The sequence below is a fragment of the Camarhynchus parvulus genome, chromosome 1A (genome assembly GCF_901933205.1).
Source record: "Camarhynchus parvulus chromosome 1A, STF_HiC, whole genome shotgun sequence".
Taxonomy (NCBI): domain Eukaryota; kingdom Metazoa; phylum Chordata; class Aves; order Passeriformes; family Thraupidae; genus Camarhynchus; species Camarhynchus parvulus.
The window spans coordinates 27,484,994-27,508,552 of record NC_044586.1 but is presented as its reverse complement, the minus strand read 5'-3'; the positions used below and the strand labels follow the sequence as shown (position 1 = coordinate 27,508,552).

Here is a 23,559-nt window from a genome sequence, read left to right as displayed (position 1 = left end):
TTTGCAGTATTTGATCCTAACAGATAAGAGCAGGTATGGCTAAACAATAAATGGAAAAAATACGTAGCAGTATAGACACATTAACCAATTACTTGATCCCTGGAAGTGGACAGCCTCACCATTTTGCCACAAATGGATAAATTTAACAAGAAAAATAGCAGTATGAAAAGAAAATTGTAACTTCACTGTACTTAGATGCCCACAGTTGAAAAATATGCCATCAAAAACAGTACTTCTGAAAAGAAAATAATGTAAACAATGTATCCATAAGCTAATCTTCAAAGAAGGATTTGCTCTGGATAAATGTATGCATCAATTCTCAGTTCCCTGTAGGGATCATTTAAGTCATCCAGTAAACAAATTGAGATTCAATGCTAGGATCAAAGTTTTCAAGGAACTGCAACATGTTCAAAAACATGTTCAAAATAGTTACAGATCAAAATCAAACAAAGAACAGTATAAAGTGGTCAATAAGTCAACACTACAAAAACATACTCATTTTTCCTGACAATTTTCAGGATTGATTATCTAGCTATAAATTCAGCTACTTGTCCAACATCAAAGCATAAAATATGAATGTTCTTTTAGAATTCATTTTTTCCATCTTTTCCCCCATTATCTAATCTATGATTATTTTATCTTTTTGATAGGATCAACAAATATTAAAGCCATATTTAGAATTACAGAACAGGCCATTCTAGGATTCTATGAATCTTAGAATTGTTTGGGTTGGAAGAGATCTTAAAAATTATCTAGTTCCAACTCCTCTGCCGTAGGAAGGGATACCTTTCACTAGACGAGGTTGCTCAAAGCCCTATCCAGCCTGACTTTGAATGCTTCTAGGAATGGGGCATTCATAGCTGCTCTGGGCAACCTGTCCAAGTACCTCACCATCCTCACACTAAAGAATGTCATCCCAATATCTCATCTAAAACTATTATCCATTTTAATCCATTCCCCCTTGACCTGTCACTACATGCCCTTGGAAACATCTCTCCATTTTCCCTGAGGTCTCCCTTCAGGTCCTGGAAGGCTGAAACCAGATCACCTCAGAACCTCTTTTCCAGGCTGAACAATCCCAATTCTTTCAGCCTTTCCTGATAGGAGAGGTGCCCCATCCCTGTGATTACCTTAGTGTCCCTCCTCTGGACTTGCTCCAACAGCTCCATGTCCTTCCTGTGCTGGGAGCCCAGAGCTGGATGCAGCCCTGCAGGTGAAGTCTCACCAGAGCACAGCAGAGGCAGAATCCCCTTCCTTGTCCGGCTGGCCACACTCTTTTGGATGCAGCCTAAGGACACAGCTGAAGTTCACATCTTGCTATTACAATGGAAGAAAGCAAATGCATTTTGCAGGTGCTCCTAGTCTGATCCAGATTCCATTATGATGGACACTGCTCAGAAAAGTATTTTCAGAATCTTGAGTATGCCTTAGGGGTAGTGAAGTTTTTTTGTGTGTTCATCTTTTTCTCTCATTTTTTTAAAAATTTTAATAAAAGCATCGAAAAAGGAAATTGTGAAGGCTCTTGAAACTTGCATGCAAGTTGAATCTGGCTGTGAAGTAAAAACCACAGCAAAAAACCCCAGTGAATAACCTTCCAACCTTTCAAGTAAAATGAGGAAGAACACTGATAATGGATTTAGTCTCTCAGCCCTCCATGATCTCTACAGAAAAATTCTCATGCTTAAGACAGTCTTGTTTTTTAACTGCATGTGTTTACAGTACCATGAGTGCCTTTACAAAATCCACACAACTAAGCCAGTATCATTTAAAAATACCCTCCTTATGTAACAGTACTTTAATATGCATTTCTGCTGTTTAGCTTACTCTTCCTTGTGTGTCAAAGCTTATTTCTGATTGCACTAGATATGCAAGGAATTACGTTCTCCTGAACTGCTGAAGGTAACCTTTCTGGATATAAAGAAACAGATGCAGTCAAATAAGCAAAGCTACAATGAAGATTTGAAATAAAAAGAACAAAACACTAATCTGTGAGAGGCTCTTACTGACAGCATCAGAAATTGACTACTCTCTCTCTACTGCTTAAATCTTGACAAATATTTTTAGCCTTTTTTCCCCCTTTTAGCTTTGATTTTAAAAATTTCCATTTTCATGCTAGCCTAGTTTGTTTAAACATCAGCTATAAATTTTTATTAGAAATAAAAGTAACCAAAATAGCACAATTACAAATGAAAAATTGCCAAAAAATGGCAAGAATTTCACAGATCTATTTTTAACATTGATAGATGCTAAGCGAATTACGTAGGAAATCTTACCCTTTTCAGGATACGTAAGAAACACATGAGAAATCATATCATTTTTCTCAAGTTCCCAAACTTGAGTCAGGTAAGTTATTGTAAAGAAGAGCTGAAGAAATTAACAGAGATCCTAGCAAAGATATACACAATCAAATTCTTTTGAAAAATAAAGATCACATTTGATTTGGTTTTTTTGGTGAAAATATGTAACTTGCAAATCTAACAAATTGTAACTTAGCAAATCTGAAATATTGAATCAATTTATCAACCAACAAAATGTTCAGCCCAAGACCTCATTCCCACGAATCAATAATTATCATATAGACTGGAAAATCAACTTTCACCTTAACCTTAAAACTATGAGTTTTCTGAATCTAAATAAATACAAAAAAAACCAAAAACAAACAAACAAACAAACAAAAAAACAAAACACAACACAAAAAGGAGTACTTTTTCTTCCCTCTCTATTTTTGGTATTATTTGCCTTTTCTATAAAAACTTACATCTGAATCTTGCCATTAGACTGCCAATATGAAAGTCAACTAAAGCTAAAACTCATTATGCTTGTGGACACTGTTGTCTAGAGAAAAACAAAATAACCAAGTTAACAAATAAATAAATAAATAAGAAAAAGGCAAAATTACTTGGCTTTCCAGATTGGGGGTGGGGGGAAAAAGAAAATTTTAAAAAGGCTTGGTTTACAAGCAATTTTCTCATTCAGTAGAATAAAGTATCAGCAATGCAACACTACCTGTTTTCTAACATAACTCTCAGCAATGATTCAAATGGAGATCATGACCACATAAGCTCATACACTTCCCTAATAAGGATGTTTTAAGCTGTCTGCCCCCACAAGAAAAAAACCCTACCAGCCTAACAACAGTGGAGAGAAAGGTGTATCAAAAGAATTGTCCAATATTTCTCCCCATGTAACATTTTGATACCTCATATTTCAGGACTGACAGTGGAATACTTTCATTTTAGATTTGAAAACTTGTAATATGATAGCAGGTGCTGACAATCTAACAAAACACACAGTTTTCAAACAAGTCCTTGCTTTGCACAGCCTCAGCAAACATCTCAACTTCAGCATGACATGGACTATTTTTATTGTGTGTATTTAGACTGTATTTCAAATGGTATAACAAATTGTTGGGGTAAGGGGGAAATAAACATTCACTGGCCATTTGCTGTCACAGATCATGAAACATTAATTGTTGAAGAAAAAACATTGACTCCAGTCTCCAAATGTTGAAGTTAAATGGAACATTGAAAAGTGAAAGGTTTTTAACCTGCAGGGAATAAATAACTCATGTCATGGAGGGAGATGGCTTCTAAGACTTCATAGAAAGTTTTATAACATTTTCTGCAACCACTTCCAATGAAAGGCTTCTGCCAGTAGCAATGTGCATACCAATTACTCCATAGGCAGCTCAGGTATCACTGCTGCAGTGACTGCAGTACACAGAAAACAATGAAAAAGATCACCACAATCCACCACAAACTATTTCCCCTCGTGCTTTTGTTTAAATTGTTGCCACCTATACTGCCCTCACAATTATGCTGAGGCACAAATAGAATTATAAGCTTTCACAGTTTAGGATTTGACTGAGTTTTTAAGTGCCTTAGCCTCTTGCAATGAAGCAACCAAGGTATCAGGTGCTTCAGAATTGCAGGTAGTTTTCCATTCTGCTTTAATCAAATGTGTAATATCAATACATGCATGTACCCTCTGCCCAGCAACATAGATGTTGCCTGGCCCCCTGAAGATAGCACTTCAAGAAGAGAGTAATTTTCTCACCCAAAACAAGAACTGCTGTCTTACAAAACCAGTGACTAATCTGGCCTGTTTGTTCTCGCATTTATTTTCATTTGAGCTTCTATCACTTTCTAATTTTCTCTTTTTTCCCCTGTGTGTAGGAGGAAATCCTACCCTCTGCTGACAAAAGAGATAGTAGGATGTAGCCATTACTCATGAACTAACAAGACAAGCTCCTCTTCATAAAGCAAGAATTTGAGAGAACCTTACCAAGGAGAAATACACACACTTTGCTTTAGTGGCAGTAGGGATGAAAATACATTTTGAACTCCCCATGATGCCTCTGCCATCACACATCTCACATGCTGGAAATCTGGATAAGAAAGCACAAATGCTGTACGTGCATGCAGAGCATGTTTCCTAGACTCATCCCAATTAGTTCCTTCCCTTCTGTTTCCTATCACTTGAATAAAAACATTGGGAAGGATCCAAATAATGACATTTCTGACAGCATAAAAGCAAAGACAGCCGAACATTACCAAAGTATATCTGAAAAAAAGCAAGCATAGAGGGGCCTCTGTTACCACCACCTAATTCCCCATTACATGCTTCCATGAACTTTAAGCAGGTCCTTATAACAAAGATAGCACGATTCCCACATACAACAAATTCTGTAGGTATACATCAATTACCTTCCCGAGAATTCATCTGTACCTGTAACAAGCTCAAAGAACTTCATTAAGTAGGAGAGACTAGGAAAAAAAATACTGAACCTACAAACCTAATTACACATAGCTTGCAAATTTCAGATACATGTAGAGGACAGCTCTCATGCATTTGTATTTATATACATTTATGTAATTTATATACATTTATATATTATATATATTTATATACATTTATATAAACTACAGCTGATAAAGCTATGCCTGAACAGCAGCTTCTCCCTTCAAAAAGAAACAATTAACAAAGTCACAGTTAACTTCCCAAGTAAAGTAACTGAACATACAACTAGCTGATAATCTGCTAGCAAAAGCTTTAAGCTTTGAATTAAAAAAAAATAAAATTAGCTACTTGTCTCAAATTAGATATCAGCAGAAAAAAAAGCCAGAGTTCACCTGCTGAATGTCAGTGACACACACAGAGCCATGATGCCCTAGGAATAAGACTGACTGATCTATACAAGCTGCCCTTTCCCCCACATCCACCTTCCACACCTCTTTATCACTCTAACCAGACTTTAAAATGAAAAACCCTATAATTCTATCAAAGAATCTCCCCTCTACAAGGTTAACATAAATATCATTGATTTGTTTTTGAAATATGTATTTATCATTAAATTTGATTTTAAATATTCAGGTCTGATTTACTTACAAAGTAAAGTTGGGATCAACTCTCTTTAAGCCTATTCTTGCTACACATACTGTCTACATGCTGTGGAATCTACTACAACAGAGCAACACAAAGCAGGTATGCTGCTTATTTCCACACTAGATAGTGCTTACTATTGAAATGTGATAGAATTATAAACAAGTACAAAAGTAGAAAATACTTTTACTTGATTAGAAACTCCAATATAAAGAAAATTAACCTTATAAAGGCTCATGAGTATCCTAGCAAGATGATGTAAAATATCAAAATGCAGTAGTAAACTTTCATTTGGTGAAAGACTTTTGAGATACAAACCCCGAATCCAAAGATTAATAAACTAAGCTATGTGTGTGGCATGCCGCTGCAGTTGGCGTATGCAGAGAGCAAGAAAATTTTGTAAGCCAAACCTAAGGATTTATAAACACTTGAAATATCTTGTATCAAGTCTTTGAAATAAACATTTTTTCCACAGACAAGGGGTGGCAATGAATTGAAACAGACACTGCCTGTCATACAAACTAGTGAGACACCTAAAGCAAAACTTTCCATTCTCAGGTGTAACAAACAAATCCAGTTGTAAATACTGTGCTGAACCCCTTGTACTTCACAATAAAATAAAAGTAAGAATTGGGATCAGAGTCTGCTACTATCAAACCAGTATTACTCTATTTACGGCTCAATACACTACTGAAGCTTAATTTCTTGTGCAATCCATGTTTTACAAACCACCAGTAAAAATTCTCATTGAATGTATTTCCTTAAGACAGCAAAATAAGCCCAAAAACCAGCTTTTTTGGATATGACTTAAAGGACTGACATAGTTTATTTCACAATTTATTATGATAATTGAGAAATGGTTAAAAACTGTTTAATTATATATTGCACTAGCTGACATTTATTAAAACAAGATGAGGTTATGCATGAGGTTTAAAGGTAGAATAAATGTTTCTTATTAATAAGGCTTGTAATGAACAGGTTTTCACTTCATTTATGACCAGAGTCAAAGTATCCTCTGTGAGAATTACCTAATTTAATCACCAAGTCGACTAGAAGACCAAAGGATCTCCCTTTGTTTTGTAGTACACTACATGCACTTTGCAGAGCATCTTGGAGGACAAATTGAAAATGTGCCATTTTTTGGAATGTGTAGGTCTGATGAACAGCAGTCTGACACATTAGTGCTTAGGTCAACGAGCATATACAGGAAAGAGCTTTGCAGCAAATAACTCACATAATAAAATGAGATGACAGAAGGGAAGCCATGGTGGCCACATCCCTCTCCGTGACACAGCCAGGCTATAAAGAGCCTGGTCCCCACCATGCCCTGACCCAGTCAGTCTCATACCCTCCAGGATAGGAATATCACTCCCAGGTACCTGTACTCCTAGAGAGGCACAACCTCTTGAGACAAAGACTCAAACTTGGGTTTTAATTCAGATTATTTATGTAGATCTGACTGTATAAATAAAAACACCTAGCAGACATTGCTATTCTCTTAAACGATACTAAATTAAGGTGCATAATTTTGTTAAACAGTACGTCACATGCTACAGATGAGGTTAATTTTAGCATTGTTCACCATTTCATACAAAGAAGGTTCACTTCTCCCTTTAAAATAAACAATTAATTTTGAATAATGACCAAAAGCGGTTTAAAAATACTTTCTCTTTAACCCAACTAGATGGTTAATACTGCTGTTTCGAGACTGGAAATCTGAGACATCAATTTCTTTCAGAAAATTTTTAATTTATTTAGTGCTTGTATTAAACTTCTACTTTAGCATGACAAAGACTTTAATATTCTTTATTCACACAGCAGGTAATTTCAAAGAGTGGTCCATGCAGCTGAGAATGTAAACACATGGAGATATTGCTGATGACAGCATTTAGGTCTTAGGAGAATTCATTTACTCTCTCAAGTGCTGCTAGACAATTCTGGGTAATGAGCAGCGAAAATACTGAATGAAGTATTTATGATTTACACAGTATAAATCATATTCTGATATGCCAGACATGCATTTATAACATGCCCAACACACATTAACTAATCATGAAGTGTGCAACAAAAGTAACTGCAGAAACTGCTGACAGAACATGCTCTTGCATGTGTGAAGAATATGTGGTTGCCTTTCTTTACATCTCATTTGCCTTATAAAAATTTCACCCAGGCATAAAATTGCTCCTCCTTTCAATATACATGAAAGTTTCACTAAGGAAATACCTGAAACTTTCATTGCACCTTTCCAGTAAGAACATTTCCAAATACATCATAAATAGGATTTTCAATAATCCAAAATTCAAAAATCGGTCACATTTATTGGAGTTACTTTCAGACTCCTTACATGAAACATACAAAGGCCTACTAATGCTTACTGTAATGTTAAATACTTTCGGTTTTCTACAAGGTCAGAATGTCTTTCTATCCATTTGCCTTTCTCTTTTCTATTAATTTAATTAACATTAATATACATCATATTTCCTCCTTTTGCTTGTTTGAAATTAACAGTTAAGATAGAACATCATTTAAAAAACAAAACTCAAGATAAAACCCCCTTCAATGTAATAGATAGACTGTCCCTAAGTAGCACTTCAAAATGATACAGAATTAAGTAATCTTACAGGATAATCATGTACTGTTTTCACACACAGCTTTCCTTGATCAGAAGATACAAGTTTCCATCTTTATTTTAACAATACAAATTCGTATGGCAAATCTCATGGATTTATTTAAGTAAATAAATTTCTGTGCAACATATGTATCAAAACGCAGAAAAGAGTAAGGAAAACCTGGGTGAACACACTGCAGTAATATCCAATTCTGGATGAGTGCACAGAACACCATGCCCTACCTGAAAAGCTCTCTTTTGGTCCTGATTCCCACTTCTGACACCTTCTGTCCCCTCTGCTACCCAACAAAACCACTGCTAACCCTAAGGTTTGGGTCAAAAACACAACAGAGCTACTCATCCAAAGAGGGCAAAGGGACATTATTTAAAAAAAGATGTATCTCTATGCTGTAAAATAGTGTCGCTTTTCTGTATTTCAGACTACTTAATCAAAAAGCTTCCTAGACTTTCCAATAAAGAGCCATGATAACTCAATCCAACTGGAATATTACTACCTAGCAGAAAAAGCAAGACTTGTGCACACTGTAGAAGGAGCTTTGACAGGAGTCAAATGAGAAGACCATCATAAATGTCTCCCACTTCTGCACAAAACAGAACATGTTATTTTTCCAGAGCCTCTTATGATCACAGAGAGGCAAACAGTTTTAAACTAGAACATAGCACAAGAAACACAGCCAAACACCACAAAAAAATCTGGAAGAAAATTAACCCACGCGGTTTTCTTAGTCCCTTTCAAACCTTTGATCATAAGAGAAAAAAAAACCTATTATGTCATGAGGATCCACTAACAGTTAAATATATTACCTTTGGGGAGTGGCACTTCTCATAAAAGTGACTATACTGAAAAGGAATTTTCTCTGTCAACAATTTTGCTTCCTGTGCTTTATCAGACAGTTCAGGCTTTTTTCCTCCTTCAGTGACAAAGACCTTTTGGGGTAGGTTTTAACAGCCTACTATTGGAAGCCTTGCATATCAAATGCAGGTAAGAGGAAACATTCCCTATGTAAGACAGTTAACGGGGCTGTTTTCCAAGTCTGTGTTTCACATCAGGCTGGAAGCAGTGAAGTTACATATTATGTTAATTCTATATGAGATATGACTGAAGAGGCCCCATGCAATTAACTACACTGACACATAAAGCATTAATGTAGATGAAATAATCCAGGTTAGATTCATTTACATTGGTATAAACAGACTGAGAGCAAGGTAACATCTAGCCATAGAAACAGGAAAAACTAGGCAATTCTGTCAGTATAAAGGTGGCTTAGCAGTATTTTATACATACACTGTCTTTGCTTCTCCTGCAGTTTTTTCTTAGAAATATTTACTAAAATCTATGCCACTAGGTTTTCACACACTGTCAGGTTATTATTTCTATTGACAGGTCTCTGCAGACAACTCCACTAAGGCTGATTTTCAAGGCATTCTCAGCACCTATACCCTTAAGATCAGTATCTTAAAGATGCCTCAAATTAAACAACCAAAAATTGACATAACACATCCCTACGTATTTTTTTAGCTAGTGATGCACTTCTTTTCATGAGAAATGACTAATGTCACTACACAAAACATGTTGCAGTTACATTTTAAAATATCTTCAACAAGTTTTCTAAACTAGCATATAGAACTTGGCAAATAATGTCAACCAATCCAAGGAAATCATTCTCAAAATTTAAGTAGAAGAAAATTTCACATCCTATCTTTCAAGTAAAAACACAAAACAAACAACAAACTCTGAACTAAGATACAATTCCAGTTACCAAAAGCAGATATGACAATCCAATCATGTAAAGATGTACATTTACCATTAACTTAATGCAGTATAGTATCATTAAAAAGAAAAGAATGAACATCAACTGCAGGTGTAAGATATGCTCAAATCTTCACTTGTCTTACTTTATCACAGAGCACATATATTCAAAGAACAAGGTTCTCCTACTGCAAAAAACAGATAATTTTTATTTCTCCTTGCAATCCTAGTTTCTGAAATTGCCAGAAGACATAACATGAACACAGTTCATTCAGGAACCTATTTCAATATTAAAATATACTATCACTACTACTCACATGACTAGAATTTTAAAATGCTAAACACTTGCAAGCAGGAGTGATGAATAAAGAAAAATCTGCATGTTTTACTGCTTACATAGTGAAAGACCTAAATGCATAAGTGGGGGAGGCGGAAGGGGGTGGGAATTGATACTGATCATCTTTAGGCACCTGAAGCACTTAAGAGAGCATACCAGTGCTGGAGACATCTTACAGTTTCCCACCAGCAGGAAGAAAATGCTTGGCTCCATCCCCCAGCCAGTCTCTCTCTTCTTTCTTCACCATCAACTTTGTAATGCAGACAAGTGTGAAAACCTCTTCAGTTCACTGATGCAACAGAAATGATTTGGAAATAAGTGCTTAATTCAACTCAAACTGTAATGCTGTAATACAAAAAAAATGGTTCTGATGGGATCTCTCCAAGGTAAATGTGGAAAGAGGGGTGGCTCTGTATTAAGATCTCTGGATTACCCTCTAAACCTATTTCTCTCTATTGGTTACAGAGATACACATTTATTTTAAAAGGCACAATGCAAATCAGTCAGTCTGGCATAATGCATATTTTAGATGTGAATAATTTATTTACTGAAAAAAAAATTCATGTTTTATCTACCCACTGCTAGAAACAGATGATTAAGAATATAGGTATTTTATTAAGATGCAGCTACAGGTGAAAATGATCACTAGCTATCCATCTATGCCCAAATTAAACTTTAAACAGTGACAAACATCTAATGACTTAAATCCTTCAATTAATGTTTACCTCTTCCACTACCAGAAATATTCACAAATACCAGGAAGCCAAAGCTTATTATATAAGACCACCACGAACAATTAAAAAAAAAAGTCCCTTTTAAAGAAAGCAGGTTCAGAACACTTAATTAACAGCGCTGAACACTTTATATTTTATACAAAAACCATACTCAAATACATTTTAAAATACTAAGTATTAGAAACTAAGCTGACTACCAAAGCATATCAAATCTGTATCTTCAAAGAACTTACAATCTGCTTTGTATTGCTTCTAAAATACTAAAATTGCATAATTCAAGAAGAAAGGCATATAACTACTGAAGAAACTAATTGCTATACCCCATTATGTTGTTTCCCCCATGCAGCCCACAAGAGAAAAAAAAAAAAGACTGGTTAATAACCAAAGGCCACCTTCTGACTAAATAAGTTTTAAAGCTCTTTTTTGGCTTATGGATCAAACATTTTTGCTTTGCAGAATTATACTGAGATGTATCAGAAACAAGCCTCCAAAAGACATTTAGGTTAACTGTATTCCCTGATAAACAACCCAGAATTACAAGCAGCAGGTTTAAAAATACTGTGACTTGTGCAAATGGGAACACTGTTAAGCTGTTTATCTTGTTTAATCCTGAAGGTAAATAGCATAAGCTTCAAAATATTTTTCTTCTTTGCCATAACCTATTGAATCACATTTACAGAGGTAATGAAACATTATGGAAAATCTCACATTTTTAGAACTGCCTCTGAAATTGCTTTCCTGAGTATTATACAGGTCATTATCCTCAAGACCACTCTGTCTGTAAATTTCACTATAAATTTCAGTGATTTAAATCCAAACTGTGGCTTCAGTGATGCCAATGATCTCGTCTCTCCCGAGGTTCAAATCTTCAGAAACAAAACAAGAACCCTGCACAACTCCACTACCAGGCCCATTTTAAAATATGTATACTATAGTTAAGTAATTTTTTTATTGTTGCATCTTCCAAATATTTTCAAACTCCTACTGTAGTTCATTTTCAGCTTATTTAGTTCAGTTTTAAAATATTATTTGCAAGAAAAAAGTGTAATTTTTAGTTTCCTTAGATGTCTTTCATCCAACACTAATTATTTCCACATCAAAAATCCTATTACATTTCATAACTCTCACCTCAAACATGTACCCATACTAAAAATTAAGAATATATTTTATAAGATAGATCAGTAATTGTTTCCACACTGCGCCTTATTACCCAGTAGCAAATTAAGTTTCTGAGCTGCTGTTTTAAACATGATTTTTAAAAGACTTTAATGCAGCATATATGATTGATATATTTAGCAGCTGAGCACCTCCTTTCCTCTCTGTACACAGGAAGTTTCCCCTCCCATCTGCTCAGGATATTTAAAAAAATAAATAATTACAAACTGCTGTTTTTCCATTGATACTGCAGAAAGTGACTATTATTTACCTGTAAACATGAAAGTAAAGTTGAAGCCAAACACACAACGTAACCTGTACCAGCTCCCTGACAGAGTCACAAGACACTTACTGGTACAAAGGCAGGAATGTGGGGATGAGAGCAGCAGCCAGCAAAGAGGAAAATCACTGCAGCTTTGAGCGATAGCGCCAGAGTTATGCCAGGTTGAACTCTTCTGTGGAGCAAATAAGTCATTCATGGGCAGCAGCAGCCCAAGCTTTGTCTCTCATAGTCATATTGGAAGTCTTTAGTTTTATATTTGGGTTTCAGAGCAAACATAAATAAGGTGCATTATGAAATAGACACATGCTTTACAAGCAGATGCTTGAACCATTTAGTATGATATTTATGAGACAGCTTTAAGACTAAATAGCAGCTAAGCAGGCAACAAGCCCCCTGCACATGTTGGTACTCTGCTGCTGTTTATGACAACCAGATCTTGACAAAGAGAAAGGACAGAGGAAGACGCACTGGCAATAAACCAATGACAGACCAAAAAAATGCCTTTTAATTTTCACCAGTTAAATTATATAAAGCCACATCTTTTTGGCCTACAGAGAAGATTTATGAATGCTACACTAAGAAACTCAACTTCATTTCAAGACATACAGAAAACTGATGGAAATAACATGTAATCTATTCTTTCCTGTTTTTCCTCCTCCTGTGTACTACCAATTATATTATTGATTACTATATTTTCAAAATAAAAGCTCTCCCTAAACCCCACATACTGAATACAGATCAACACTCACTATCTGTTCTGCATTATACATGAGGAACTACTCCAAACCTTTACAGAAAAAATACCCAAACTAAAAGCTAATATTAATAGCTGCATATATTTAATTTAGTTATCAAATATAACTATTTTATTTTAAAATTTAATACATGTATACAATCTTTTAAAGCCTGATATAAAACTCCACATAAAGCAAACAAACAGGAAGCTGCCACTTTTCCAAGCACCCATCCCTGTAATGACCCATTCTTCAGTGTCTATTGTTTTTCCAGTTTTCTGGAGCTACAGGAATAATGGGCAATTTTCACTGACTTTCACTTTATTAGTTATTTATTATTAGTCAGCCCAACAGCTGACACTGAGCAGGTTTCCCAGGGCTTCTTCACCAACGTACTTTGACACTTTGATGATGAGGAGCCCTCATCACACACAGTTACATAACAGTAACTATTTATAGGTAACCACTTGATTCACATTATCCACTGGGTTTTAAACCATTTAATATATTGTCACTTGATCTATCATTTTAGTGCCATAATCAAAATGCCACGTAAGAGCCAAGTAAAAAGTTTCAGTGACGCCTGTCTGCAATATCAAAATATACCACGTGAAGTATTTAATCTTATCAAGAGAACCAGACGTTAGTTTCACAAGATTGGTCCTCTATAAATATATGCTGAGCAACAGTTGTTTTCTTTGCTTAACCTCCTGCTCTACCAATATCCATTACTGTGCATATAACTAGCTCCTAAAACCACTGAAAGAAACCTCAGTTGTGCTAAAATCATGTAATTTCTCAGTGTTCTGAGACATACTGAGAGATATGGCCAGCATTTCCGCTCCAGAAAAGTGCCCTACCAACCTGTACAACTCTTAGCTCACAACTTCAGTGACAGTTGTTTAACACCTTCAGGTTCTCTTAGGAAATGTCTCAGAGAACCACATATGACTATCAGCTAGTTTACTTATGAATACAGCAGTATTTCATGACCATCAACTTATTCGAAGAATATCAAATTCTTACATTTTCTTCAGCTTTTCTAACTGGCTAATGGCTTTCTTAGAATACAATTTCATCCTAAAATACACCTAATTGTAATAGTTGGTAACAGCATGGGCTTTCCTCATTACAGACTTTGGCCTTTCTTATCATTCATATTAATTGACCTCAGGGTCAATTTCTTTATATTTTTGTAAACTGGCTTCTTTACGTTTTTTGTAAACTAACCTATAGACCATAACTTTTTAATCCAAACAGTTTTCTCTCAATTACAGGACAATGGTTTTGCTGATTACTAATATTCTTTGATAATTCTTAGTAATCCATATTTTGCAAAGATACTTATTTCAGAGAACACCAAGTAACTGCAAACCTCACGAAATATTAACTTTAATGACTGCTGTATAAAGACACCTTGCACATACCTGAACAACATTCAAACAAAGACACTTCCATATTTTAAGAACAGGAAGTCAGAAATACTTGAGAAAAGACATTTCTGAAAGACTACACAGGTTATGACAGTTGACTATGGTATTACTGTCTCAGTACAGCTACATGCCTGCAAAATGCTCTAATCGACTAACCAAAGAAGAGAATGTCACGATTCTGACAATTTTTACACAAACTGAAAGCATCCAAGTGTTCTTACTGAAGCTGACAAAATGCACATGTTAAAAATCAGAGACCATTGTGAAACTCTACCAAACCTTTAAAAACAGCAGCAGTCAGAGAATGGAGTACAATTACGAGGTACAGATAATAATTAAATGAAATATGATTAGAGGGCACAGAGTAACATTCGCTTAGGCAAAATACCTCGGAAGTTCAACCTAAAATCAAAGACAGGCAAGAACTGTAGCTAGGAGTGCAACTGAAAGACATGTCACTTCTCTGTTCTGGTATAATAACACAGCCCTGATCATCTTAATATATGCAAAACCAGTTGTTCCAGAGATTATAAATAAAAAAAGAAAACAAAAAGGTCATAATCAAAACGTAAGATACAACTGCCCTTCAGCTTACTGCATTTGCTATGTACTACTGAAATAAGCAAACAGAAAATTGTCCTGAAATTCAGAGAACCTTTTCAGTATTGAGTTAAAAATGTTATAAAGTTGGTATTTTTCAGTCTTCTTAACATCATTTTGCCTAATTCTGTCTTACTACATGAAAAATTAAAATGTGACTCAACAGCTGTTTCTTCTGCTGCTGCATTGACAAATGCTGCTTTATCACATTTCTTTTTTTCCCGACACTTGTGCTTAGGCATAGCACCCCTGATAAACTGATGTTTCCTAGTGAATGACATTTCTAATCCTTTAAAAGCAAGCACTACACCACAAAAGCCCAAATATCCTGTAAAGCACAGTTACAACCATTCCCAGTATCAGTGTGTCCATGGTACTTTATAACACAGCCAGGTACAGGGTATAATGATCTCCAAGGATGTGGCTAAAGCCTTACTACCCAAGGACTGATGTATCAAAAACTGGTCCACTGCAAATTACCTGATTTATGCACTTATTATGCTCATTGTTTTCCATATAACATGATCAAAGAACTAAAGAACTCTTTTGGTTTCCTTTCCCAATGTTCTCATGCTCCAAGTTGGCAAATCAGCTCAAGTACAGGTCTTGTTTATGCCTCGTGACTATCAGTGGTTTAAACTGCTGTTTGTACATGTTCTAATTAGCCAGTTCTACTAAACTCTTGACAGCTGACATCACTGCTCAAAGAAGTTCAGGAAACCAACAAATCTGGAAGAATTGCCAATCCATCGAGTTAGTAAAGAATGAGTATCTATGAATTTGTATTCAATACAGAATTATAAAAATTCATTTTTTTCCAAACAAGCATTAACTTTCACTCCTTTTCAAATAAAAGCTGTCAAAAGTGCATCATGACTCTTCACAAAATACACGGGAAAAAAAAACATCCCATACCACTAGTGGGTGTTACTGGAGAAAGCCCTGTTTCATGGGAAAAAACATTACCAGGGCCCAAAAGGAATAAAAACCAGGATATAAAATATCCTGAAAGTTTTAAAAGGCTGCTAGGCCTAGACTTATTTTTAAAAAGCAAATTGTTGTCTAGTGATTAAAATAAGTAAACATAAAATGCTTTTACCTCTATCATCCATGTTGCTACATCAGTGTGTGAGCAGGCACCAAAAAAAAACCCCAAATTCCAATTCTTACACTCAGAAGACAAAAGCCATTGCTATAATTATGTGCATTGCAAAATAAGGCAGTGATGGCTAACAATACACTGGTTTAGTTTGTTCTTTAGATGTGAACCATAACTGTCATGTAAACACTTGGCATTTTAAAAGCATTTTTACATGCTGAAGTTGTAGTGTATTATATAAAATTCTGAACTGCGACCATTACAGTGGTGTCCAGTTCCCTCAATAGCTATACAAGGCTTGCTGCAGAAATAAAAAGAGTAAGCATTAGAAAGCATGCAGCTAAAAAGTTAAGATATTTGTAACTTAAGAACTGTAAGCCACATTTAGTGAGTTTCTAGCCCATGCCAGAAAAGCTTTATAATAACTGAGCTTGATTTTTAAACATGATCTTGCCCATTTTCACATTGTAACATATAATGCATTCAACAAATACACAACTAGTATATACAACTTTTTAAAATAGAGCTCGTTTACTTTCTTGGACAAAAAATAAAAACTGATTTGTATGTAGAATATCAACACCTTCCACTTAAGATGAAAAGAGGGTCAAGAGCAAACTCTTGGAAAGATTTTAATGTTGACTGTTCAATGAACCAGACTTCAACAAAGCCTTTCCCAACTGCACTTCTTAGGTGCAATTACTCGAATATACTGCTGGACAGAAACTTATTAAGATGAGTATAACATTCTTTTTTTTTTTCCTAGCAGCAGGTAGTCATTTAAGAAATTACAAGATTTGTATGTTACTAGGCCATTCAAAAAATTCTGCATCCTTTTACTGTAAGAGCTCCATATCGCAACAGTAACACATGCAGACTGAGCATCTTAACATCCCTGTCATAAGCTATACCGTATTTACACATTGCAGTGTTAGGCAGAAATTGAAGCCAGAGCCATTCAGGGGAAATATACAGCTATGATCTGTTTCTCAATTTAAATTATATTTGCAATTATAAATTAGGTATTTCACTAAATGCTAGTGGCATTTTACATATTAAAAAGATCAATTAATGCACTGCATTCTTAGCCAAGCCTAAAATAAATGACTCCCCACATTCAAACTATAATTTGCTTCAGACAACATGGGCTTTAATTTGCAAACTCTTCAGTACGGATGTAGGCAGAACCCACCTCATGATTTGTGTACAGCTCCATCCTGGGTAAACACACAGCTACACAGCACAGTATGCAAATAAAAGGTATGAACCTCACTGCGTTATCCTTCCTAAAGATTTTTGTAAGTCAGACTCATTATTGTCAAAGCAGTATTTAAATTATGCCAGGGAAAAAAAAAAAAGCTTTCATCTTTCCAATTTAAGTGGCCCTTTTAATGCCAAGTTAACATTATAATGGTTTGTCTATGTTGGAGAATTAAATTCAGTTTGTTCTTTCAAGCACAAACAATTTTAAAGGAAAATTTTCACCATGTATTCAAACATGTGATTTTATGTTTTCATATCTGTTACTTCTACATTAATTATTCAAAACAAGCCTCTCTCATGTCACTTACAGAAGTGCAGATGTAAATAACAAGAGCTGTGTGTGAATATACAGAATTCTTATAACAAAGCAATATGGCAATTTCTTTAACATCTTAAGCACATAAAATACCAGATCACCTACTTCCTTTTTTCCCCAATTCTAATACGAATAACAAATCTGAATTTGGTACTAAGTCTAATTTCATAAATGTTTTCTTAGTATTTAACCTTTGGTGATATAGTTTCCAGCTCAATTAATACAATAAAAAAGCAGGGGGGAGAGAAGTAATGGAAGAACGTCAAACCCGGCTTGCTCTTGTAGCTACATCGTGATACCTACAAGAATGTTGCTATTGATCTTCTGTTAAATTACAAAAGAACAGAAAATATTCACCAAAATTAAAAAAAAAAAGGAAACGGATGCTTTTTAAATTACTGGGTTTGTATTATAAGTCAGCCGAATTTTGCTCAGAACACCATGACACTATTAACGACCACTAGCAAAGTGCCAAAGACAGCAATGAGTTTAAAACAACTAGAGCCAGCTACCAAAATTGTTGCAGGAGAGACAAAGGGGATCAAGGTCAACATTCTTCTAGCGCAACAGCTAATCCACTCATATGAACATGGTATTGGCACGAGTGGGCGTAACAAATTTGCAAGAAATGTAAAATATACATGATCCCACCTGATTTTCCCCGTCTTTTCGAGAGAACCATTTTGCTCTCACTGGTCTCAAGCCATTACATATCTGAGCAAGGAAGGGGAAGGAGGAGTTCACAGAAGTTCAGGGTCAGACAATGTTCACGTATCCTGTCACCTTCTAAGTCAAAGCTCAGAGCAGAAGAACTCTTATGCCACGCACTGAAACCTACATATTTTGGGTGCGCGTGTGGGGGGAGACCTGCAATAGGAGCGATGTGTCATACGTGCGGAGGCTGCGAGCAGAAGAGCTGTCAGGAGAACGCTGCCTCGCTTGAAGAGGAGGAGGCGGTGGGGAAAGGACGGTGACGAACGCAGGATCACCAAAAAATCCGGCAGTGCTCAGTGGCTGCCATCCCCGGCTCACCCCTCGGCCCGGCTTCGTTCGGCTCCCCTCGCAGAGGGCTCAGCCTCTCGGAGCTGCCCCCTGGCCCCGCGCAGCCGCTCCCAGCCGCCACCGGGCAGCGGAAATCCCCCGCAGCCCGGCCCGACCCTGCCCGGGGGCGCCGAGCGGCGCTCCCCGCGCCCGGGGCTCTCTGGGCAGCCCCTGGCCTTCTCGCGGGGCGCTCTCCCACGACCACCATCACTTCCCCCCTGCTCCGGGGCCCCGCTGTCACCTCACCCCCCGCGACGTCCCACGCACCGCAGGCCGAGAGCCAACACCCCGCCGCGAGCCGGACCCGCACCCCTGGGCCGGGAGACAATGAGCAGCCACAACTCACCAGCAGCGCCGGAGCTTCGCGGGTCCGGGGGCGGTTCCTTTGCCCCTTCTCCTTCCCCTTCTCCTCCGCCTAGGAGCGGTATCCGGCCGCCGGGAGCCGAACCCCCCCTTCCCTTGCCGCCCGAGAGCCTTCACCGGACCGCCGGCCGCGCTCCCTCCCCAAGGAAAGTCACTTTATTCCGCGCTCCAACATGGCTGCTCCCCCCGCCGCCGCCGCCGCAGCAGCAGCTTTCTCCTCGCCGCGGCTCCCCGCCGCCGCCACCGGAGAGCAGCCGCAGGCCGTGCTCGGGAGCCGCCCGGCTGGCCGCTGGCGGTGCCGAGAGCGTCAGCCGAGCCCAGCCGGGCAGCGGGGGTGTGCGAGGAAGGGGCGAGCCGAGGCGAGCCGGGCTGGGCTGCGCGTCCCCGCTGCGGGCTGACGCCTCCGCCCGCTCGCACTGAGCCAGCCCCGCCGGCTCCGGGCGCAGGAGGGGCCGCGGGGACGCCCGTGCTCCGGCGACACCTGGCGGCCGAGGCGGCCCCGGGTGAGCCGGCGGCTGCGCGGGGAGCGGGGGGGTCAGGGCGGAGCGCGGGGAATGCCCCGAGCGGCGGCGCGGGGAGCGGGGGCTGCCGCAGCGCTTTTCTGGGCCGCCCTTCCCGCTGCGGGGGAGCCCGGCCGCGCCGAGCCGAGTGGGGCGCTGCTGCCGTTCGTCGATCCTCCAGCGGCCCTGCGCGGCCGCCTCCTCCCGCGGGAGGAAGTGGGTCTCATCGGCAGAGGCTCCCGGGAAGGCGCCCCGGGGCCTTGCTAGCCGTCCGAAGGGTCTCCCCGAGCCGCTTCGCCTAGGGCAGGGTAGAAAAGGGGCATTTGCTCGCTTCATTTTTACCCGTTCCTTGGCAGCGTTTCCACTTGGGTTTGCAGAGCGATTTAGTTCATCTCTAAGGTATCCCCCTGCTCCCCCTTCCTACGGCTGGCACGTTAATAACCGAAGTTAAGGGAAGCCGGGTGTCTCTTTAGATAAATTTCTAGCTCATGTTTTCTGTATATCTTGTGGTGTTTTCTTTCCTTTGTCTCCTGCATTCATCAGTGCCCTTGTCCTCCTTGTGATCGCTCTGACAGCGCCAACCAGCTGCCTTCCTGCGCTTAGAATCTTTCTCCCCTCAAAGTGATCCAGTCTGTGTTTCCTCACTTCTCAGCCCTTTCCAGCCCTAAATTTCGTAGGCTTTGTGTGTCACTGAACGAGACCTAGAAGGCGAAAGCTAGCTAGGTGAAAGCCAGCTGTTCTGTACTGTTTTTTCACATTTCCATCACACAAAGAACACGATCTGCCAGGAAGGCCAAATCTGAGCTGATTTTAGCGACATGGTTTTGAACGTAAAGTACCAGGACATAGGTACACATGGGCCAGAATTTGGAAAATGGCTTGCTTTTTTCCCTTTGGACATCTGCTGACCCTTGCTGCCTACCTGCTCTCTTGCTTTTTTAAGTTCAAATTTGGTGTCACGGGGCCTTTTCCTATCTTCATGCAGACCAGGGTTTTATGGGTCTTAGCTTCCCCACCCTCCTGCGGATGCTGAGTGAGGCCAAAACCGCTTTGTTCTGCAGGCAGGTCTGTACTGTGCTGTGTCTAGGTGGAGACTAGAGTACATTTTCATTTGCAGAAGCAAGCCCCTGATCTTGAGGAACTCTGTGTGCAGCTTATTCGAGCCAGGCCTTCTCCACAGTAGGGCCAAGGGGGAGCTGCCTTCACAGGAGCAGTGCCAGCTGAAAATTCCCCTGCTTCCAGCTCTGTTGACCCTTCCAACAGCACAAGCAAACCAGAACACAGACAAGTATGTTTCCCAGTAAACAGAAGTCAATTTCTCTTGCCTAAAAAAGGAGTGCAAGCATGAAACCACTTCTTAAATGCACAGAAATTCACTTTGCTCATGCTGATGTAAATTTCTAGTGAAATCAGTTTAGGATAAAAAGAAGTAAACATGACTCAGAAACAAACGTTCTGTTTATACAGACTAAACATGATTACCACGGTATTTTTGCATGTTTTCAAGATGTAGGATAGCTACCTTACATTTGCAAAACTTGTGGGATTTTTAATAACACAGAGAAAGCAGACACTCAAGCTTTGAACTTTCTGGTAATGCAAAGATACCCCTTACAGATCTCCTTTAAAGCTCAAGACCTACCAGTTCCTGCTAGACCTACCAGTTCTCCTGATCTTTGAATGCTAACTAGATGATGTATGTTTTGTTTTATCTTATTCAATTTGAAGGCTATTTTGGGTACGTAGTAACATTAGAAATGATAGTGTGCAAGTTTATTATGTGCATGATTTGTAAAACAAGCTTCTGAGACAGCACAGTAACGAGTGCAGCATGTCCATTTATTGCAGCACATCCAAGTAAATGCTGTTCCACCTATGAAGTACAGAGGGAACGTGGGTTGGAAGTTTATAAAGCCGTCTTTTTATATATTAAAAATATCAGTAAAATATGTTCATTTTACTTGATTCATAAGTCCGCTGTTGATACTTCTGTTATTACAGGAAAAGTAATTATGGCAAATAAAGGAGGAAACTTAAAAAATGAGCAGTTAGCATGAGTCACCCAAGAAATAAGGGGTCAACACTGACTGCAGTGTAATTAGAGTATTTTAGGGTTTTCCACTTGTAATGGGGAGAATTATGAATTTTTAAGAGGGAAGAGTTTGTAATGATAGAACACTTGATATCCATTTGGCCTTTGTATCTGCCACTACCTCATGACCTCAGATGAAGATTTTCACATCTGGGCAAAAGACAGTGCAGAAGGAAGACAGAGTGACAGACTTAAGTTTGAAATGTAGGTACTGGGTTGATTGATTTATCCCATGGGTCTAGTTTTATAACTATAGCTATTGATTTGTTTTATTATTTAGTGGATTATGTAGCAATCAATCATATTTCCATCTAGCTAACCATGATGATTAATATTTTAAACTAGTTTTAAGATGGATTGGCTGGTGAGTGCAATAGGTCTTCTCTCTAATCCAGCTAGAATGGAATACACCCAGGTTACATGGAATGAATTATTGCCACTGGACAATCTGATGAAATCTACATCAGCCATTAGAATCTAAATCCAGCAGTAGGAATTCAGTGCTGTCAGGGGATTGAGATTTCCTGCTTTGAAAATGAACATTTTGGCTTCACCTCTACATTTCTTCAACAAAAGTATGTAGTTATTCTGTGACAGTAAAAGTATGGGAGTTAAATCAGTGGAGTTCACACAGCGGTAGATGGAAACCCCACAGAAACATGCATTTTTAGCACAATGTATGTGGAAAGCAGTTATCTCCCTGCCAAGAGGCAAGCTCAAGATTCTGTGTCACTGCATCAGGAGTCAGCGACCTCGCAATCAGCCAGCAGTGTGGGAAAGCATTGTGCTAAACTGCAAGGGATGTGTTCGTTTGCAGGGGAAGGACTGAAAGCCTTGGCAGGTTATTAAAAGAGGAAATGATTTCCAAATACAATATTCTGTTTTGAAATGCAATTGTTTTTTTCTATTGGATGCCAAAAATTTCTGAAGAATGCAATATCCTCTAACTAATTGTATCTGTGCTCTGAGAAAAGAAACAGGGCTATTGTTCTCCTCACAGCACGAGCTATTTATATGTTAGTCTGTGTAGCACTCCTTTCTGTAATGATTGTCTTCCACCTATGCAAAACTCCAATCCATTTAAAATAATCAAATTAAGATAGTTTCTTGCTGTTTTACATCAAGCTGATATTCATATAAAGCATTTTCCAGGTTACTTGGATTTAGTACAAGGCCTCTAGGCTAAATACAGTACAATTCTGTTACCTCACTGGACGACCAAACCCCTTCCTTTCTGATGAATGGAAGCAGGAAGTAGTAACATGAAGGAGGCACCCCTTGAAAGAAGCAAAAATGAGTATACTTCTGCTAAGAAGAGCTCTAGCCATTTCTGTAACTGATAGCTGGTCATTGTTTTAGTTGCACTTTGCTTTAGCTGTCTATATTTCACATAAGCACATTGTGGAAAGTTACTATTTGTTATTGTAAACCTTGTTTTTGGTAAGCAGGAAAGAGTTATCAAAGTGAAAATAGTGGGGTGTTCATTATCTACACTTGAGATTTTCATTTGCATAGCTATACAGGTGTTTGGAGATTGATTAGCTGCTGCAGAAATTACTAGAAGACTAAGCACATTACCTGTGCTTAGTTCCCATCTCTATATTATCATTTTTAGCATGTAAATATTTGTAATATATGACATGACATATACATATGATATATTGTCACTGTTTTCTTCCTTTATATTGCTAAACCTTTTAGCTCCTGTATGTAACGTCACAATATCCTGTCACAATGCTACTTAAATATTGTTTCTCATTTCCTCACACTTTGCATCTCTAAATTTTGAAGAATATTTATCAGTCATGTAGATAATGATTTCAGTATCTTTAGAATATCAGAATTGAT

At 38.3% G+C, this 23,559-nt stretch overlaps 2 protein-coding genes across 2 annotated transcripts in view; one reads left to right on the top strand and one right to left on the bottom strand.

The window, feature by feature from the left end:
• Positions 1–19,555, bottom strand: part of CDK17 (cyclin dependent kinase 17) — a 91,163-nt gene extending 71,608 nt beyond the window's left edge. The window contains exon 1 of the mRNA XM_030960913.1: positions 19,103–19,555. The gene's annotated coding sequence lies outside the window, so the exon portion shown is untranslated. The remainder of the gene's footprint in view (positions 1–19,102) is intronic.
• An 882-nt stretch (positions 19,556–20,437) lies between these two features.
• The window catches only part of CFAP54 (cilia and flagella associated protein 54), a 122,437-nt gene continuing 119,315 nt past the window's right edge, over positions 20,438–23,559 (top strand). Inside the window, exon 1 of the mRNA XM_030960822.1 lies at positions 20,438–20,468. Within this exon, the coding sequence (XP_030816682.1) occupies positions 20,438–20,468 (31 nt within the window). The remainder of the gene's footprint in view (positions 20,469–23,559) is intronic.